This window comes from Dreissena polymorpha, chromosome 1 (assembly GCF_020536995.1).
Source record: "Dreissena polymorpha isolate Duluth1 chromosome 1, UMN_Dpol_1.0, whole genome shotgun sequence".
Taxonomy (NCBI): domain Eukaryota; kingdom Metazoa; phylum Mollusca; class Bivalvia; order Myida; family Dreissenidae; genus Dreissena; species Dreissena polymorpha.
The window spans coordinates 39,713,601-39,735,215 of NC_068355.1; the positions used below are offsets into that span (position 1 = coordinate 39,713,601).

General features: G+C 34.1%; 1 protein-coding gene across 2 annotated transcripts in view; it reads left to right on the plus strand.

Annotated features, from left to right (window-relative positions):
- LOC127865019 (zinc finger MYND domain-containing protein 10-like) overlaps positions 1-21,615 on the plus strand; it is a 46,361-nt gene that overhangs the window by 9,134 nt on the left and 15,612 nt on the right. For both annotated transcript variants that reach the window (XM_052404873.1, XM_052404874.1), the window contains exons 6-10: positions 4,029-4,117; positions 4,562-4,662; positions 5,813-5,895; positions 7,564-7,653; positions 8,417-8,542. In XM_052404873.1, coding sequence (XP_052260833.1) covers positions 4,029-4,117; positions 4,562-4,662; positions 5,813-5,895; positions 7,564-7,653; positions 8,417-8,542 — 489 coding nt within the window. The remainder of the gene's footprint in view (positions 1-4,028; positions 4,118-4,561; positions 4,663-5,812; positions 5,896-7,563; positions 7,654-8,416; positions 8,543-21,615) is intronic.

Below are 21,615 nucleotides of genomic sequence, written 5' to 3' on the forward strand. Positions count from 1 at the left end.
TGTGGTCCAACATCACAAATTTGATGAATTATTAGCTCATCTATTTTTTGAAAAAAAAAAGAGCTATTGTCATCACCTTGGCGTCGGCGTCGGTGTCCGGTTAAGTTTTGCGTTTAGGTACACTTTTCTCATAAAGTATAACTGCTATTGCATTCAAACTTGGTACACTTACTTACTATCATGAGGGGACTGGGCAGGCAAAGTAAGATAATTCTGGCTTGCATTTTGACAGAATTATGTGCCCTTTTTATACTTAGAAAATTGAAATTTTGGTTAAGTTTTGTGTTTAGGTCCATTTTATTCCTTAAGTATCAAAGCTATTGCTTTCATACTTGCAACACTTACTAACTATCATAAGGGGACTGTGTAGGCAAAGTTATGTAACTCTGACTGGCATTTTGACAGAATTATGTGCCCTTTTTATTCTTAGAAAATTGAAAATTTGGTTAAGTTTTGTGTTAAGGTCCACTTTTTTCCTAAAGTATCAAAGCCATTGTTTTCATACTTGCAACACTTACTATCGTAAGGGGACTGTGCAGACAAAGTTATGTAACTCTGACTGGCATTTGGACGGAATTATGGGCCCTTTTTGCTTTCAAATTTGGTTAAGTTTTGTGTTTTGGTCCACTTTACCCTTAAAGTATCATAGATATTGCTTTCATACTTGGAACACTCGCAAACTATCATAAGGGGACAGTAAAGGACAAGTTGCATAACTCTGGTTGTCATTTTTACCGAATTATGGGCCTTTTTTGACTTTTGAATATATGGTTACATTTTGTGTTTAGATTCACTTTACTTCTAAAGTATCAAGGCTATTGATTTTAAACTTTAAATACTTTCATGCTATCATGAGGGTACACATTTACTGTACCTGGCAAGTTGAATTTTACCTTGACCTTTGAATGACCTTGACTCTCAAGGTCAAATTATTAAATTTTTACTAAAATTGCCATTACTTCTTTATTTATGATTAGATTAGATTAATACTTTGACAAAACAACTCTTACCTGACATACCACAATTGACTCCGTCCAAAAAAAATTTTATGCCCCCGGTAGGGTGGCATATAGCAGTTGAACTGTCCGTCAGTATGTCTGTCAGTTCGACGAAAACTTTAACATTGGCCATAACTTTTTTAATATTGAAGATAGCAACTTGATATTTGGCATGCATGTGTATCTCATGGAGCTGCACATTTTGAGTGGTGAAAGGTGAAGGTGAAGGTCATCCTTCAAGGTCAAATGTCAAATTTATGGTGTCTGTCCGTCCGAAAACTTTAACATTGGCCATAACTTTTTCAATATTGAAGATAGCAACTTGATATTTGGCATGCATGTGTATCTCATGGAGTTGAACATTTTGAGTGGTGAAAGGTGAAGGTGAAGGTCATCCTTCAAGGTCAAATGTCAAATATATAGCGTCTGTCCGTCCGAAAACTTTAACATTGGCCATAACTTTTTTAATTTTGAAGATAGCAACTTGATATTTGGCATGCATGTGTATCTCATGAAGCTGCACATTTTGAGTGGTGGAAGTTCAAGGTCAAGGTCATCCTTCAAGGTCATCCTTCAAGGTCAAAAAAATTATTATTCAAAGCGGCGTTCTCATGAAGCTGCACATTTTGAGTGGTGGAAGTTCAAGGTCATCCTTCAAGGTCAAATGTCAAAAAACAAATAAAAAACTTCAAAGCGGCATTATCATGAAGCTGCACATTTTGAATGGTGGAAGTTCAAGGTCAAGGTCATTCTTCAAGGTCAAGGTCATCCTTCAAGGTCAAAGGTCAAAAAAATAATTCAAAGCGGCGTTATCATGAAGCTGCACATTTTGAGTGGTGTAGGTTCAAGGTCAAGGTCATCCTTCAAGGTCAAGGTCATCCTTCAAGGTCAAAGGTCAAACAAAATTAAAAAAATCAAAGCAGCGTTATCATTAAGCTGCACATTTTGAGTGGTGGAAGTTCAAGGTCAAGGTCATCCTTCAACGTAAAAAAAAAATATAATCAAAGCGGCGTTCTCATGAAGCTGCACATTTTGAGTGGTGGAAGTTCAAGGTCACATTCAAGTTCAAGGTCACCCTTCAAGGTCAAAGGTCTAAAAAATTATTTAAAAACTCAAAGCGACGTTCTTATGAAGCTGCATATGTTGAATGGTGGAAGTTCAAGGTCGGGTTCATTCTTCAAGGTCAAGGTCATCCTTCAAGGTCAAAGGTAAAAAATAAATAAATTGTAAGCGGCATTATCATGAATCTGCACATTTTGAGTGGTGAAAGTTCAAGGTCATCCTTCAAGGTCAAGGTCATCCTTCAAGGTCAAAGGTCAAAAAAATAAAGTTTCAAAGCGGCCTTTTCATAAAGCTGCACATTTTGAGTGGTGGAAGTTCAAGGTCAAGGTCATCCTTCAAGGTCAAAGGTAAAAAAAAATATCAAAGCGGCACAATAGGGGGCATTGTGTTTCTGACAAACACATCTCTTGTTTTTTTCAAACATGGTTAAAAAACACAAATATTTATTTTTATTATTTTATTTTTGAAATAGCGTCCAACCATCCCACCCAAGAATCCCCCCCCCCTAAAAAATTTTTTGTGCATTTTTTGAAGATAATGTAATAAATGACCACACCCCCACACTATACATCCCTCTCCACTCCACCCCTCCATCCTTTGTGATTGAAATTGAGGAAGGTCCCTACACCTTTAAAAAGAAAAATAGATGAGCGGTCTGCAACCGCAAGGCGGTGCTCTTGTTTTAAATTTAGCCATCACTTCATTACATGTATGAATAAAAGGAGTCTGTAATAACTTTCTACAATTGTTTTCCTTTAATGGCTGTGTGTTGCATGTAATACTCCAGTCGTTTGGGTCAATTTCACACACTGATGTCAAATGTTACAAATTGTTAATAAATATGCATTATCCTTATTTTGTTAGGATTGTACCATACATCAAAGAATTGCCCTGATGTAATTGTTCATCATCACCTTTTAATAGCAGAGTTATAAACATTTCTTCCTTTAAAATATCTTGTTATAGGCTTTTTTGTAGATTAAAACTTAAAAAAATAAAACTTGGTGGTGAAAATATAGACAGATAACTGAATAAGGCACAATGATTATTTTTACAAACCATCTTTTAATAACATCACCTTTTAATAGCATCCTTTGTTATTCCCCAAGTCAACTTCAATTTGGATTTTTGAAGGCAGAGCTTTATTTTTAAAACTTCTTTTAAAGGTTTTATTTAATCTTTGTTTCGATGAATGATTCTATAAGTTTTTGTGAACAGAGTTTTTTGTTGAAAGGTAATAGAGTGCACCCATCCATAAACAAAATTAATTTGGCAGGGGATATCAATTTAACACATTTAAAAATGTGTACTGATTCCTTACTGAATTAAGTGTTATCTTCAAATGAAGGAGTTGGTTTTATTTTGTTCAAGCACTAATAGCTGTAAGAGCATAACCACTTAAAACAGATATCTAATAAATAAATTGAAATAACTTTATATTGTAAATTACCGCATACCAGTAATTCAATTTTAATAAGACAAATTGTAAATAAAACCAATTTCTGTTCATAGCATAATATTGCCCCCTAAAAATCCCTTTGTCTGTCCAGCTGTTAATGCCAGTGCATGCAATTTTCAAGATTACACAATACTAATAAATGCTGCAAAAGTCAAAACACTTTGGTTTCTTTATTAAAGTGTCGCTATGATAGCTGACTGCTCTCCAACTTATAATGTATATTGTCACTTTCAACTTCTAACTTGGATGTGGTCCTTGACATAGTGTACTTTTCTACTGTAGACACAATCTTGTCCAACAAAGTCCATGTACATTTTACAACCACATGTAGTGGCATTGGGGGATGGGATATTCTTCACTGCTGTGACAATCACTAAGTAAAAAGTTTATTAATTAATTTTTTTTCTCTCAACTTCTCTTACAAAACTTAAAAGTTTTGAAGATTACTTTGAACCTAAGGGGTGGAAGGCATACCTATTTTACTAACAGCTTGCTCATTTTACTCACAGGAACTGGAAAAGCAGGACAGAAGATTGAACTTTGAGATCTGTATAAAGGCTGTGTCATTGCTGAGATATATTATTGATCACTTAGAAAGGTGGGTATTGAAATTCTTGTTAACATGAATTGCAACATATAACATATTTCAAAACATGAAGTTTTTTGTTTTATTTTAAAGATTATTCATTTCAAACAAAAAATTAGTCATTAGGCAAAGTACAAACCATTACATTTCTAAATAATGTAATTTATTAAGATAATGTGGCTGTTTCAAAATTTAGTAAAAGTTTTTACATTAATATTTTGTGCACAAGATATTCCATGTATTGTATTTGAATAACAATGTGAACAAGGGTTTGAAGGACAAATGAGATTGATTTCAGTTGACCAATTCACAAAAAATGAAGTCACTCAAATGCTTAAATCTTATTTTAACATTTTATGACCAAAATATAACTGAATAATTATAATATAAAGAAATAAACGTTACCCAAATTTGGTATACATTATTATACAATATATTGGTTTGTGTTTATTACAGTTTACCCCTGAGCGCCATGACGAGGCTGTTGAACACTCATGATATCCCACAGTTGTTAGTGGAGCTGATTGAGTGCCCACCCTGGTCACACAGGAAAAATGGTAGCTTTTTTTCCATTGTTCACCATTGAATATAAGTCTGTTACAGCCGTTGTAGATTAAACGAATGCACCTTTAATACACATTGCATGTATGTTTGAAGAGCAGTTTTTGCCTTTCATCAGTGTATGAACTGTTTGGAAAACTACACCTTATTTTAGTGTGTTTGCAAATAAGGCGTAATTGTTCTAACAGGTCATACACAGATGAAATGCAGAAAAGTGCATTTCAATTTTTAATTTAACTCCACAACCAAATAAAGCTGGCTGTACTAGATTTACCATGGATTATCTGTCTGTCTTGTCTGTTTATAGACAGAAAATCGTCTCACATTAACACTGTTCAATGTACAGCATTCAAACCTGCATGTATTGTTTCTTATGATATGCTATTTCACTTTTTAACCAGGTTTTCCGAAGGAAAAAACTGGTTATTAGATTGGCGAATGCGGGCGGGCTGGCTGGCTGGCTGGCGGGCTGGCGGGCGGGCGGAACAAGCTTGTCCGGGCCATAACTATGTTGTTCATTGTCAGATTTTAAAATCATTTGGCACATTTGTTCACCATCATTGGACGGTGTGTCGCGCGAAATAATTACGTCGATATCTCCAAGGTCAAGGTCACACTTTGAGTTCAAAGGTCAAAAATGGCCATAAATGAGCTTGTCCTGGCCATAACTATGTCATTCATTGTGAGATTTTAAAATCATTTGGCACATTTGTTCACCATCATGGGACGGTGTGTCGCACGAAAGAATCACGTCAATATCTCCAATGTCAAGGTCGCCACGACTAAAAATAGATTTTTTTTAAAAACAAACTTACAAAGGGGGTTAATTTTGTTTGTTCATTTCAAAAGTTCAGTTTGAGTTTTCTCCCTTTATCAGATTTTTTTTCACAATGGAAAACCTGGTTTTGTGACAATTTTGTCCCTTGTTTTTGTTTCAATTGAAATCTTACTAGTTTTTAATCACTGATATTTCCATTTAAACCATTAAGAGCATTAAATAAGGCATCTTGCCCACTCCCCAAGCAGAAATACTTAATTGACCAAAAAAAAAAAAAAAATTGATTACATCTCCCTTTAACTTTTATACTGATAGATGTGGAACAATTTTTGAACACTTTGTTACTGTGTTGTTGCCAATTTTTATAGGTAAACAATACAAGTACATTGATGGAAAATGGGTCTATGTGGATTTTGCAGACAGTTTGAAGTTGACAAAAATTGAAGGACAGGTTAGTATTAGTTTTAAAATACAGTGATTTCCCTTTAAGAGATGCGTTGTTTTATGCACAAAATTATACAATTATTTTGACAATCTTTAATTTTCATTTAAATGAGTTAAATTGTGAATTGTGCATCATTAAACCTTGCAATATGGAAAGAAATTGAATTAATGAATTGCAACAGCTTTTATTATAGATAATAAATTTTCAATTTGGTATGTTTTTTTTTTATAATATGCACCCAACCCTTAATAATATTAATGTATCTATTGTTAGTAAGATGACTATAACTGTCCCAGTTTTTTGTGATACATGGTCAGTTAATAAGTTTGGGGCTATAGCGGGCTTTAATCTGCTTTTTAAAGCCTAACTGAGCAGGAAGTGCTCATGGTGTGCTTGTGTGATCACCCATGTACAGCATTCTGAAGTGTGCAGTCTGCCTCTTAAATTTTTAGCTTAACACTAAACACACTTGAGGCCACAATTATTCATTATTGATGATACTTGGTAAGAATATTTATCTTGACAATATTTAGGCTGGGTTTGAATTTAGATTATGTACATCCAAAAAAAAGGTCACCAGGTCAAATTTTTGGAAAAAAATATCTAAAAACCACATTTATTACTCAGTTTTGATGTATTTTGGTCCGATTATTTATCTTGAGAACATATAGGCTGTTTTAAAATCTGGATCGTGTGTCCAAGAACTTAAGGTCACCAGATCAAACCTTAGAAAAAATCATCACCACTATAGAGGTCACAATTATGACTTGATATTGATTAAATTTGGTCAGAATTTGTATCTTGACAATACAATTAAGACCAAGTTCAAAACGGTATTTCAAAAACTAAGTCATGAGTTCAAATCTTAGAAAAACCTCGTTACAACTCTTGAGGTCACATTCTTGATAAGAGGGGTAAAAAATTATGTCACTAGGTCAATCGTTTAAAAATGATATACATGGAACTCAGGTTGGCCAGTTAAGGCTATCATGGCTGTCTTGTTTATATTTCACTGACTACATCATCTTTATTAATGTTTTACAAAGGATGGTTAGCAGTAGTTTATCATGCTTCCATCTTCCCTTCAACATTTCTTGTTGATTTCTACTAATATTTTCCATATTAAACATTGTTGTTGTTTTTTTGCTATTTTTATGTCCCCCAGTCTATACTTCAGGACATATTGTTTTTGCCCTATCTGTTTGTTTGTTGGTTTGTTTGTTGGTTTGTTTGTGTCAAACTTAAACATTTTCCATAACTTTTGCAATATTGAAGATAGCAACTTGATATTTGATATTTGGCATGCATGTGTATCTCATGGACCTGCACATTTTGAGTGGTGAAAGGTCAATGTCAACCTTCAAGGTCAAAGGTCAAATATATCAGGGGAGGGGGACATAGTGTTTCACAAAGACATCTTGTTTGTTAATGAAAATTGGGTATTTACAGCATCCAATTCAAAACTATACTTATAGATGGAATCTAGGGATGGCAAAACTATTTAAACATTTGATAAAATGACTGCCATTTCAATGGATTAAATGTCATTTTCTATTCATTTATGATTTGGTCTTGTAACTGAAAACAAACCCATCTTGTATGTTTGAACTATGGTTATTTTTTTTAAGAGCATAAATACTTTCATTTTGTTTTTATCTTGTCTGTTTGGATCAGGTCTGGTTGTCCATATTTCAACTCCTCATGTCACAGTCGTGCCAACAGAAATATGAGCTTGACACTTACAGAAAGAACACTATCCTCAAGGTACAGTAGATTCTATTTATCGTACCTCTCTCGCTTAACTTGGCTATACAATTTTTGCCATTTGGCCTGAAAATCTTTAAAAATTTTATCCAAACTAAATTTAATTTGCAAATCAAATAACTTAACAGGATTTTTTGGCTATGACACTTTCAGGGTCAGTATTATGTTTGTTTTTCTGGACTACAGGGGTTTGTATGAGGGCTTGACAGACTTTCCTAAGAACTGCCAAACCTTGCATTATTGTTTATTTTTATTTGAAAATGTATGATTTTGCTCAAATATTATATAATCATACCATTAATTGATTCTACTGAGTTTAGAGTTGATTTATGAGATATTATCAATAATTTTTAGAAATATATTTGTTAACAAATGTTTATTGAAGTCAAAATAATTACACAATATACTGGGTATATTGGATTCACCAAGGACATAGTCTCTCTGTCTGTCTTGTCTGTCTGTCCAGACAGATGAAGTGCTCTTGCAAACAGATGAAGTGCTCTTGCAGAATATTTCCATAGACAAGTTGTGAACTATTATATTGTTTTATATATTATATTGATAAGTGAGATCTTATGTATTTGAATGAAATCTTTCAGGAGATAACTTGATCATAATTTCTTAAAAAGATAAATTTATGTTGTGAGCGCTGCTGTAGAACTCATGCTAGACCAGATCCCCACTCTGTTTGAGTTATGTTCATGGGGTAAGTGCCAAATATTGCAATCAATCAATCAAAAAGTTTTAACTTGACAACTTCCAGCTGCGTGCGTTCCTCACTGAGCCCATGCTGGACCAGATCCCAGCCCTTGGGGAACTACAACGCTACCTGGAACACCTGTCCATGATGGATCCACCTGCACCGCGCCGGGAGGTGATACTGGAACAGGTAGGTGCTCCTGTAGAGGAATTGATGGAGTAAATTGTGAAATGTCAACTAGTCTTCACAATATATTTTTCCAGGGAATTCATGCACAAAAATGGCATTTTTATGGGCCAGTAGGGTGCCATATATATTAGTTGCATCGTCCGTCCGCCATCTGTCTGTCCATTCATCAGTTTGCTGTCTGTCCGTTTGTCCTGCGTTTTGTTTCAGGAGTATTTTTCCTAAACGCTTTCAGATATTTACCTGATTTTGTAAGCCTACCTGCATGACATACAGATCAAGTTTGACTTTGTATCTGGTTTATTGATTTTTTTTACCATGACTAGCATAAGTACAATAAAAACTCTTAATGACCACCTCGTAATTACAACCAACTCTTTAGATGACCAGCATTTCTCCTTTTGTATTTCAATGGTTGTTACACTCACTAATCCTACCAACCGGTTAATCCCCTATTACGACCACTAAAATCTGCACCAATCAACATAATTGATTGACACTCACCAAATGAACAGTAATGTTCACACCTTACTTGATTTGTTGTTGTGGTTATTGAGTTTGTGTACCAAGCCATTGTGACCCACTTAACGACAGCAGTTCTTGGCATCAACTGCGATGTGTTACATTTTCAGCTCTTGTTATTCTTTTTATCCCTTGATTCTTGATTCATAATTAGCGAATGTTATCAAGTCTTTGATGGGTAAATTGGTTATTGTGTTTGGTACACACTTTTAAGATTAAAGACAGCAAATAATTTAACAGTAAAGATAATTGACTGAGATGTTTTTGTTCGCGATGGATATAAAAACTGACCTGTCTGCCATATCTGTATTCAAAATGGATAAGTGAAAAAGGAAAGAGTTGTGTTAAAAATAAAAGATCGATTTAATTAACGCTAGTAATGGGAAATCTAAATCAATGCTAGTAATGGAAAATCTGAATGGCAATTTGCCGCTTTAATCCGATTGGAAAGACGCTGGTGTGTTAATTTTTAAACTTGTCCATCCTTCTAAAACGTGTTTTGCCACACTCCGTTCTGTCATTTGATACTTGGACATTTATCCGCTTAATGATAGATTTAAATGTAGCTGATAACCTATTGACAATGTTGTAACATAAAATAACATTTGCCATTAAAAAATGTGTGCTAATAATAGTTGCCTATTATGAAACTCTCCTGTTTAAACTATGTTTATAAAAACTGCCATCAGATGTGAAATATGATCTGAAATGCTAACTTTAAGTTTCAGGTAAGACTCTTCTATTTTAACAAAGATATGGAATCTTTAGCATTTGAATGTGGCAGATTACAAGAAAGCATTAAAATATATGTGGTTAAAGTAAAAAGCACTGCAAAACAAACACTAATTGGCTGTTTCTTTAAGTAAAGAGTAAAGGATAATAACATGATTAAAATAATGTTTCAGTTCTTGTTTAGAAAGCTTGAAATACTATCTTTGTACAATGTTTTGATTGATTGCAAAAGTATTAAAGTTTGACAATTTGCATTTTGTATAATCTTTCCTTCAAAATTAACAAAAACTCAGCATTAAGACCACTTTTCAAAAGTCCCACGATGGTAACTTTGTCATGATATTTAACAACAATATAGCTGCTGTGCGGCTTCAATGTGCAGTAGGGGGCTATATTTAAATCAATGAGTAAACAAAACTGCCAGAGGACCGAGACTTTAAAAACATATTTACAAGCATATTAACTTGCTCCACATTTAAGTTTGGATATTAAATTATGGCACCTTTTTTAAGCAAAAAATGACATTTTTAACTTGTGTCATATGTGAATCAACAATAATTGCTGTGAGAGGAATGAAACTTATTAACAAACATATCAAACAGCATTTGAGCTTGCTTATGATTATATTTATACAGTAGAATGGCGGGGAAACTTGTTTTAGGGACACATTTCTTGTTAGCATTCAAATATGAATATTCATCATTAATACATGTATGTTCCCACAATTAAAGACATGTTAACAACACCAAAAATAATAAAATTACAGAACTTAATATAGATTCATAGATGTTGGTGCAAAGGATTGATGCATCAGCTCAAATAACATGGAATTCAAATTTGTTGAACAATGTTTAATACAACAAGAGTGCTTACATGTGAAATGTTTTTCAACAAGGTCAAACTATAAAAGATATGTGCTGCATCTAAATCCAAGATTCAAGTTTTTCAATCAATGCCCTTGTGTTACCATTCATTTTGTTCATGGTATTATTTTGACAAGCAATGAGATCTTTAATTATATTATGTGTTTTAGTAGTGAACATTTATGTTAGATACTGTAATTGAGACATGATATCTTTTATCTGATAGCATGTCACGTACAGTGATGACTGTTGCACATGCAGTGGAGTATATCTGTATGTCCTTGATAGACAAGTGCACACAACTTGTCAATAATTGAGTTTAGACGCACTTTCAATAAACTGCCATACCTTCAGCACTTTCATTTGGTGAAGGAATTGCAGTAGTTTAAATGCCATTTAAACATTTTACTTGATATACAAGATATTTATTTATAATACCACGCCTTGCTCTCTCCTGTAAAATATATTTAACCTTGTGGTGTAAGTACAAGCATGTTTGATTTTTATGTCCCCCACTATAGTAGTGGGGGACATATTGTTTTTGCCCTGTCGGTTGGTCTGTTGGTTGGTCTGTTGGTTGGTCTGTTGGTTGGTTGGTTTGCGCCAAATTGAACATTTTGCAATAACTTTTGCAATATTGAAGATAGCAACTTGATATTTGTCATGCATGTGTAACTTATGGAGCTGCACATTTTGAGTGGTGAAAGGTTAAGGTCAAGGTCATCCTTCAAGGTCAAAGGTCAAATATATGTGGCCCTATTCGCTTATTTTATGAATACTTTGGCAATATTGAAGATAGCAACTTGATATTTGGCATGCATGTGTATCTCATGGAGCTGCACATTTTGAGTGGTGAAAGGTCAAGGTCATCCTTCAAGGTCAAATATATGGGTCAAAATTGCTCATGTAATGTAACTTCTGCAATATTGAAGCTAGCAATTTTATATTTGACATGCATGTGTATCTCATGGAACTGCACATTTTGAGTGGTGAAGGATCAAGGTCAAGGTCATCCTTCAAGGTCAAACATCATATAGGGGGACATTGTGTTTCACAAACACATCTTGTTAAATAAGTTCATGTGTCATATGTCCAATTGATAAATTAAATGGTAAACTGATAACTTTTATATAGAGATCACTAGTCTAAGGTTAGTGTTGCATACAGAGAAGTTTATCTTGTGAGGCTGAAGAGCGGGCCTCATTTCCCCGGGATTAAAAATCCAGCCTACTTGTTACTTACTTCTATTATTAGCTCACCTACAAAGTGTTCATGAAATCTTTAAGGATACTGTGATGTCAGTTGTCCGTCTTATTCGCTAGGCAGATTTTACTATCTGTTTAGGTCTCTGGAGCTTAAAATAGATTTTGGAAATGAAAAGTGAAAAAAATTCTCTAAAACCACATGCATTTCAGAGGTTGGATATTTGGTGCGGGACATAGTTTAGTGGTCCTTAACTTTATTTTTTCAAGTCAGACTGATAGAGTAAACCCCCCCCCCCCTTCCAGTTTCAGGTGTCTCATGATTGATTTTGACGCACATATAAAATATCTTAAATAATCTTTTCTGAAACCACAAGGGTCAGGGTTTAATACTCGTTCAATTCATGTCACTGGTGTCCTTATTGGCTGCACTTTCGGAGTTACTAGTTTTCTTAATTTGTCTATAGTAAAAACTTAAATTTGTTCTAATAATGTTTCTTACCATATACAATTCGAATCATACATAGTAAACAAGAGCGCCAACGGCACTGATAGGTTATTGACAAGAAACCGGGATGCTTCTGCTGAAATAAGTGTTAAAGGAACAGTTGACTGAATGAAAATCTAAAAGGCTTTCAAAAAGAAAAGTTTTTTTTCTCGAATAAGTACACATAAATGAAACAAGAAGTGGTGAAAAATTTGTGAACCATCCTATATCAATAGAAAAATCAGAAATATGTATCAAGGGAGTTTGGTATTTTGCGAGCAAGTAAAGCTTGATTGGTCATTGTCTGCTCGGGTACTACTTATATGTACCCCAGGTACTCTTAAGTATACTTACATGTACCCCGGGTACAGTAAATATACTTTAATGTACTCAGTCGATATTAGACTGTACCTGAGCTGTATTCCCGCCCCAAATTCATTGTAAAAAAACTCTCTAACATAACCTTAAAACGATATTGTTTATCTTAAACAAACATCTCTTTTAAAAAAAACTGCATCAACATGCTTTTTGAGTATGAGTTTCGATAATATAGAAGCCATTTAACAAAATTTGTTACATAAATGGGAACATAATCAATTTTAAAAAATAGCCGACAATGACTGATTTAGCGTTAAAATTCCTGGGTACGTTTTTATATATTTACCGTACCCGGGGTACATGCGAGTATACTTAAGAGTACCCCGGGTACATGTAAATAGTACCCGAGCCAACAATGACCAATCGAGCGCAAGTAAATTCAGGGATGTTAATGTTATTTCTGATTGGCTAGATGTTTTTATTGATGCTCTTGTTTTTAGGTCATCTATTTTTTGGAAAAAAAATGAGCTATTGTCATCACCTTGGCGTCGGCGTCCGGTTAAGTTTTGTGTTTAGGTCTACTTTTATCATTAAGTATCAAAGCTATTGCATTCAAACTTGGTACACTTACTTACTATCATGAGGTGACTGGGCAGGCAAAGTTAGATAAATCTGGCGTGCATTTTGACAGAATTATGGTTCCTTTTTATACTTAGAAATTTGTAAATTTGGTTAGGTTTAGTATTTAGGTCCATTTTATTCCTTAAGTATCAAAGCTATTGCATTCAAACTTGGTACACTTACTTACTATCATGAGGGGACTGGGCAGGCAAAGTTAGATAACTCTGGCGTGCATTTTGACCGAATTATGTGCCCTTTTTATACTTAGAAAATTGAAAATTTAGTTAAGTTATGTGTTCAGGTCCACTTTATTCCTATAGTATCAAAGCTATTGCTTTCATACTTGCGACACTTACTAACTATCATAAGGGGACTGTGCAGGCAAAGCTATGTAACTCTGACTGGCATTTTGACAGAATTATGGCCCCTTTATACTCAGAAAATTGAAAATTTCGTTTAGATTTGTGTTTTGGTCCACTTTATTCCTAAAGTATTATAGCTTTTGCTTTCAGACTTGGCACACTCGCAAACTATCATAAGGGGACTGTACAAGACAAGTTGCATAACTCTTGTTTTCATTTTTACGGAATTATTGTGTTTACATCCACTTTACTTCTAAAGTATCTAGCCTCTTGCTTTCAAATTTCAAATACTTTCATACTATCATGAGGGTACTGTACCTGGCAAGTTGAATTTTACCTTGACCTTTGAATGACCTTGACTCTCAAGGTCAAATAATTAAATTTTTGCTAAAATTGCCATGACTTCGTTATGTGTGATCAGATTTGATTGATACTTTGACCAAACAACTCTTACCAGACGAACTACAATAGATTCCACCCAAACCATCCCCCATGCCCGCCCCCCCCAACCCCCGAATCCCCCCCCCCCCAAAAAAAAAGTAATTTTTATTTTTATTTTACTTTTAATTTTTGAAAGATCATCTTATAAATGACCACACCCTCACACTATATCCCCCCGACCCCCCCCCCCATTTTTTTTGCATTTATTTCATATTTTCCGAAGATAATGTAATAAATGACCACCCCCCCAGACTATACACTGCTCTCTACCACACCCCTCCATCTTTTTTTATTGAAGTATTGAGATAGGTCCCTTCTCCTTTAAAAAGAAAAATAGATGAGTGGTCTGCACCCGCAAGGCAGTGCTCTTGTTATAAATGTTATTTTTACATCATTACTTATTACGAGACTGAACGACCTTTTCATTCAGAAGCTAAGGTCAAAGTTATATCTTAGTTTTTCTTGTTTTGTTACTATTCATTATACTGTTACCATCGCTGCATTTTCATTTAATCAGAAAGGAAAAATTTGTTTTTGTTGTTGTGTTGTTGTTGTTATATTTACTGACTTTGTTACATACGCAAAATAATGCACGCTATATTTTTGAGCACACATTTGGCAGTTTTTAATCCTTATTCAAATTCTTAAAATAGTTTCAAAGTATATGCAAAATAATTTGCAGATTAATATCAAAATACTGGTACTTGACCCCCTCTCTCGCAACCCAAAATCGCAAAGAAAATGTTTGCCGTCACAAAGTTAAACGATATTATAAGGCCCTGAAAAAACTCAACCGTCTTCTGCAAGAAACAAGACGATTATTTATGTGTTAAAACTAGTTAAAGTTACATACCCAAAATTGCAATCAATATTTCTATCTTGGTGGTTTTTAAAGAATATTATTTTTTTGATTTTATCAATGACTCATATCTTGGGCAATTAAACCATGACTGTTTGCCAGTAATGTTTAAACTTGTAAATAGATCCATCGATTTGACATGGATAGTTATATCTCTGCAGTAACTACTGTTGTTCAGGCAGTGATGTTACTTTTTCCCTGCCATCTCAGCTATTTTATGAGAGGGACTATAAAAGACCTGGGAAACTTGTGAAAGGGGCATTTTTGGATAGACTTTGGACTTTTGAGGATTATGTGACAGGAGAGTTCTGGGTTGTTTTCTTAAATAATGTATATATTGGTGTATCATAGAATGTGTTAGAGGTGTGTATAAATAGTGTATTAAAAGTAGTAGAAGAAAAATGCTTTACGTCATACATTCTAGCTTTGGTAGAAAGTTTGAAGAATTATGAAATGCTCAAAAATAGAGCTGGTGGCAGCAAAAATATGTTTGATAACCAATTTGTGAGGCCTTATGAGTAAAAGTAAAGATCGGATACACTTTCGCGATGTTAGTCGTAACGTTAGTTTTTTACCATAGATCAATCTCCTAGTTAAACTGCTTACCGGTAATTGAACTTGTTTCTGTCTTAAATTCAAAACATACTATATATAGTTGACAGGCGCATGTCTGAAACAAGTAATAAAGGTCATAAAACGGTAAAAAACCTGCATCAGCATAGATGTCGCCAACTTGACTATCAGTAGATAACCCCTTCTGTAAAGTGAACATTAAAAGCTTTTGCCAATAATAGAATTGTTCTACTAACAATATTTTATTAATTTTCACTAAAAATGGTCGTAGAAAAACCACTAAAAATGGTGTAAAAACAGTTCTTAGGACAAAATTTTCAAAAAAATTTAAGTGAAAAATGGTAAGAATTAGAAAATTCAATGTTAATTATAGTATCTTTTTCGTTTGGCAACATCCTACAACATCCGGGAATTTTTGGCGCATTTTTTCACTCAACTGACTGCAGGATTGTCTTTTTTTATTTGTGGTTATTTACTCCATTGGCAAGCCAATTGACATAAATCTAGATAAACAAGAGAGCCTGAATGAACCAAAGTCGCTCACCTGAGATACAAAGGAACTGACTAATTCTGTGCAGCACAAGATATTATTAGAACAAATGTTATGACATAGTTTTATGAAAAGTGAACTATAAATGTAACTTTTAAAGTGCTTACAAGGTTTAACTATAGCTATAAGGATAACTTCCCCGCTCCCTGGCCGCCATGTTTTTCAACCAAACGGAACCATTTTCAAACTCATTCAAGATACTGTAAAACCATTAAATTTTGTGTGGTACGAATTTTCGTGGATTTTGTTAGTCCGCTGAAAGACGAATTCAAGTACCAACGATTCCTTATACATTTTTAATCCGAAATGGGTCATTTGCAAATGTCATTTCCGACATTTTCTTTTGTTGTCGGTTATCCGAGACATTGCTTTTTGCAATAGTATTAGTCTTCACTTCACTTTAGTAGGTCACGTTACACTATATCTATGAGTTTTTCTTTTTTTTATTCATCATCGTTAATGTACATTTGATTCATCATGGTTAATACATATAATACATAGCAGTTAACAGTTTATCACATATGTCAATTAGTGCCAATTAAAGTTAAAACCGATATAACGGTTTTTAAACGTGTATTTTGGGGACCTTATTACTCAATTGTTACTTCTAGGGGACCGATTGCGCTGAGAATTGCAAATAATGTCAAAACAACATTGATGGCAATTAGCGAGCGGGGAACCCACAAGTGCGCCGCTTTATCGCTCCTATCGACAATTATCGGCAACACTTTCATGCTTCAGTGCACATTTACCTCAAGTCTTGCTGTCAACACAGATAAGCAGATTATGCTTTGTTAATTACTCTGGTTGTTTTAATAAAAGTTCAATTATTATGATGGTCAGTATTCCCCAAAAATTTGAAATCCACGAAATTACGTGTCAACGAATTAGTTATTTTTCATTAAACCACGAAATTTCATACCGATGAATTTCTATACGTTTACAGGTTTTTTTTTTGACAAATCATCTGACCAAATTTCATGAAGATTGGAAATAAATGTGGATTCTAGAGTGAAAACAAATGAAGATTTTACTTTAATAACCATCTATAATCATATTCAGAAAAATCACCCGCCCTCTTGCGGCCAAGTTTTTCAAGCAACTGGAACCATTTTCAAGCTAGTCTAAGATATTGTGCGACAAATCTTCTTACCAAGTTTCATGATGATCTGACAATAAATGTGGACTCTAGAATGAAAACAAATTATGATTTTACTATAGCCTTAAATACAGAAAAATGCACCGCCCGGTGGTGGCCATGTTTTTCAAGCAAATGAAACCATTTTCAAATTGTCCAAGATATCGTGTGGAAAAATCTTCTGACCAAGTTTCATGATGATCGAACAATAAAAGATGTGGTCTCTAGAGTGTTAACAAGGATTACCCGGGTGTACTTTGTCCAGGGTTTTCCATGGAAATCCATGGAAAATATGAGGCTGGAGTATTCGGACTAAGTTTCCAGCCTTTTCCAGCGTCAATATTTAAAAAAAAGGGTGGAAAATTGTCCATGGTATGTGGAAATAGCCTGGAATAGTTTCCATGGTTTTCCAGGCTCCCTGGAATAATTACCATGGAACAATTTCCAGGGTTTTCCAGCCAGCATGGAATAAATACCGTCCGAATACTCCATGTAATCTGGAAAACCATGGAAAACCATGGATTAATTTCCAGGGTTTTCCAGATTACATGGAGTATTCGGACGGTATTTTTTCCATGCTGCCTGGAAAACCCTGGAAAATGTTCCAGGGTTTTTCGATGTTTAATATTCCATGGATGCCTGGTATAACATGGAAAATTTTCCAGCGTTTACCATGGTCACTGAATAGAAAAAGAAATTTCTGGTCTAAAAACAATATTCATGTATTAAATGAATACAATACTCACAGCTTAAGTAAATCATAATTTAAGGTTAGATTAAAACAAAACAAAAAATCAACATAATGCCTTAGTTTTTTCGATGTATTATTTTGTTCACAATTCATCAAAATATAACATCAGATTACAAATTGTGTTACATTTATTTAACAAATTATTAAGATCAAACAAGTGTTGTTTAATACATGCTTACAAAGCCTCTAGGTCCATTATCATAAATCAGGCCCTTACATAACAGAACAGGCGCTACTTTAAAAGTTAAAAATTATAATGCAACCTTCACAACATGTATTCAAAGTAACAAAATACAAGCAAGTCAAGTAATATACAGTAACAATTCACGAACCCTGTACAAACGATATACAAGAAACAAAATGAAAAATTTAAGTTATTTTAGCTGCTTCATGTATGTCACAATATATGTAGCTGCCCATGAGCACAAGGATACTATTTTTATGTCCCCCACTATAGTAGTGGGGGACATATTGTTTTTGCCCTGTCTGTTGGTTGGTCTGTTGGTTGGTTGGTCTGTTGGTTGGTTGGTTGGTTTGCGCCAACTTTTAACATTTTGCAATAACTTTTGCTATATTGAATATAGCAACTAGATATTTGGCAGGCATGTGTATCTCATGGAGCTGCACATTTTGAGTGGTGAAAGGTCAAGGTCATCCTTCAAGGTCAGAGGGTAAATATATGTGGCCCAAATCGCTTATTTTATGAATACTTTTGCAATATTGAAGAAAGCAAGGTCAAGGTCATCCTTCTAGGTCAAATATATGGGTCAAAATTGCTCATGTAATGTAACTTCTGCAATATTGAAGCTAGCAATTTTATATTTGACATGCATGTGTATCTTATGGAGCTGATCATTTTGAGTGGTGAAGGGTCAAGGTCAAGGTCATCCTTCAAGGTCAAACGTCATATAGGGGGACATTGTGTTTCACAAACACATCTTGTTCTCAGCTACTTTCACTTTAATGTAATTTAGGTGCTTAATTTCATTAAAATACTTTTATATAATTGTATTGTTCAAAGAAATTCAGAACATAATGCATGTACATGTATTACTTTCCAAGTGACAATTTAAAATGTAATTGCAAGTCTAAAACTTGTGTAGGCAGCTTAGTAAATTATAAGTACCCAGGTGGGATAAAATTACAGTTTTTAAAAACTTTTTAGTTAATTAGCTGGGCTTCAGTAGGTCGTGGATCTTTTATAGAACTTGTACTGCTGTTATACTGTACGGCTCCTGCATGATCTCTAAAAGAAAAACAAAGCAAACAATATTACAAGAAAGTCATAAGTTTTTTACATTCATCTGTAAAAGTAAATGTGCAGCAATCATATGATTGAATATCTATACTTCAATGCTCATTCATATTTTAATCTATTTTAGATATTTCATATCACTGCTCAATTTGGTACATCTGGCTTTTTTGTATTTGAGCGAACATTTACGATCCTAAGTAGTTAGCAATTATTTCTTTTCCATTTACTGAAATGTATTCTCTTAAAGTTTGCAAGCGGGCTTTAATCTACTTGCAAACAGGCAACCACACAGGAAAACTGAGACTTTCAAGTGAATAAATTGGTGATTTAACTTATATTTTTATATGACTCTCTTTTATTTTGAAATTTATATTGTTGTTTTCTTAAATGCCCCAAAACGGGGTACACTAGCATGTATCTGGAAACTCAAACATATATAGGAATTTTATATTCAGATATTGCTATATGAAAATTATGCTAATTTGCTAATTCATATAAAAATAACCTGTAATTGAAACTAGACCAAAATATTGGATACCAAAAAGACAAAATACTTTCAGGTGGTTAACACTAAATTACTTATATGAGCCCGGGGCATAACAATATTTACCATGAATTTGTGGCCATGTTAGTCCTCTTGGTAAATGCGCCAAAAGAGCCGCTTTGCTGTCTTGGGTTATTTCCCTGCCAAACTCTGCAGTATCTTCCATCAACTGGTCTGAGCTACAGTTAAAGCACATAATGAAAATGTATATAGAAAATAATTCAAGTATTGTTTTAAATATTTAGTAAAATGGTCTTTAAATGATAACTTACAATGAAGTTAATACATCACAAAGCATAGCATAACAAAATTTGTTGGTATGATTAGTACAAATTTATTATTGCTATAATTAGAATGATGTGTAATTCTATTGGTATGAAAATGCAAAGTGAAACCTAAAAAACAATGCTATTGGTTTAATTAATTGATTTATAAACATTAACAGCATTAATGAGCATTGAGTTCTCGTCATGCACAGCACATAACTCCCTTAGCCTTAGTTCCCTAGCCATGCATTATAAACTTCCGATACTACATTCAAGCTTTTTAATATCTCCACATAGGACTTCCTTTATCAAGCTGCAAACTGCACTTAGTGAAAATGTGTGTGACAGCTGCTTTTAAACTTCTATATTTGCCATACTTTTACCTAAAATGTCACATAAAAAAGGTCTACAATGATGACATAACAAGAATAAATTTAAAGGAATATTTAGAAATAATGAAAAGCACAAACCTTCAGTTGTTGTTCTATTCCTAGACAGACTTCTCAAACACTGTATGCATCACTTTTTAACAACATTTCATGTCACTTTCCAAATGATATCCATACATTATTATTTTAAGAAATTCTTGTTAATGGAAAAACTCATTAACTCTACTGTTTGTGAAATTACATTAACTTCATTTTAACAACAAGTTTAACCTGCATATTTTCTCCAGAATTTCAATCTAACAGGTAAACTTTCTGTATTTGAACTCAGCCAATCAGAAAAGGCTGTGATATTTTATAACCAATAGATTAGCCGCAGACATATCTGACTCACACACAGGCATCTCAGATAGTTTGTTAATTGCAAACCTGGACTGTAGTTAAATATTGAGTGTGTATACACCTTGAACAGGGTTAAGGAATTTAAACTTGTAGACATTGCTTTGAAAGTTACTACTATTACTTCTACTACTAATACTACTAGTACTACTACTACTACTACTACTACTTCTGCAAAACTACTACTACTATTACAACAGCCACAACAACAACAACAACAACAACAACAACAACTACTACTACTACTACTACTACTACTACTACTACTACTACTACTACTACCATTACTTCTACTTCTACTACTACTACTACTACTTCTACTACTACTACTACTACTACTACTACTACTACTACTACTACTTCTGCTGCTACTACTGCTACTACTACTACTACTGCTTCAACTACTACTACTGCTTCAACTACTACTACTACTACTGCTACTGCTGCTGCTGCTGCTACTCCTGCTGCTGCTGCTGCTACTACTACTACTGCTACTGCTGCTGCTGCTACTACTACAACTCCTGCTGCAGCGACTACTACTACTTCTGCTGCTGCTGCTGTAACTACTACTACTACTACTACCACTACTAACTACTACTACTACTACTACTACTACTACTACTACTACTACTACTACTACTTCTACTACTACTACTACTACTAGTACTTCAACTACTACTGCTTCTACTACTGCTACTGATGCTGCTGATGCTGCTACTGCTACTACTGCTGCTGCTGCTACTTCTACTACTACTACTTCTACTACTACTGCTGCTAATGCTACTTCCTTAACTACTACTACTACTG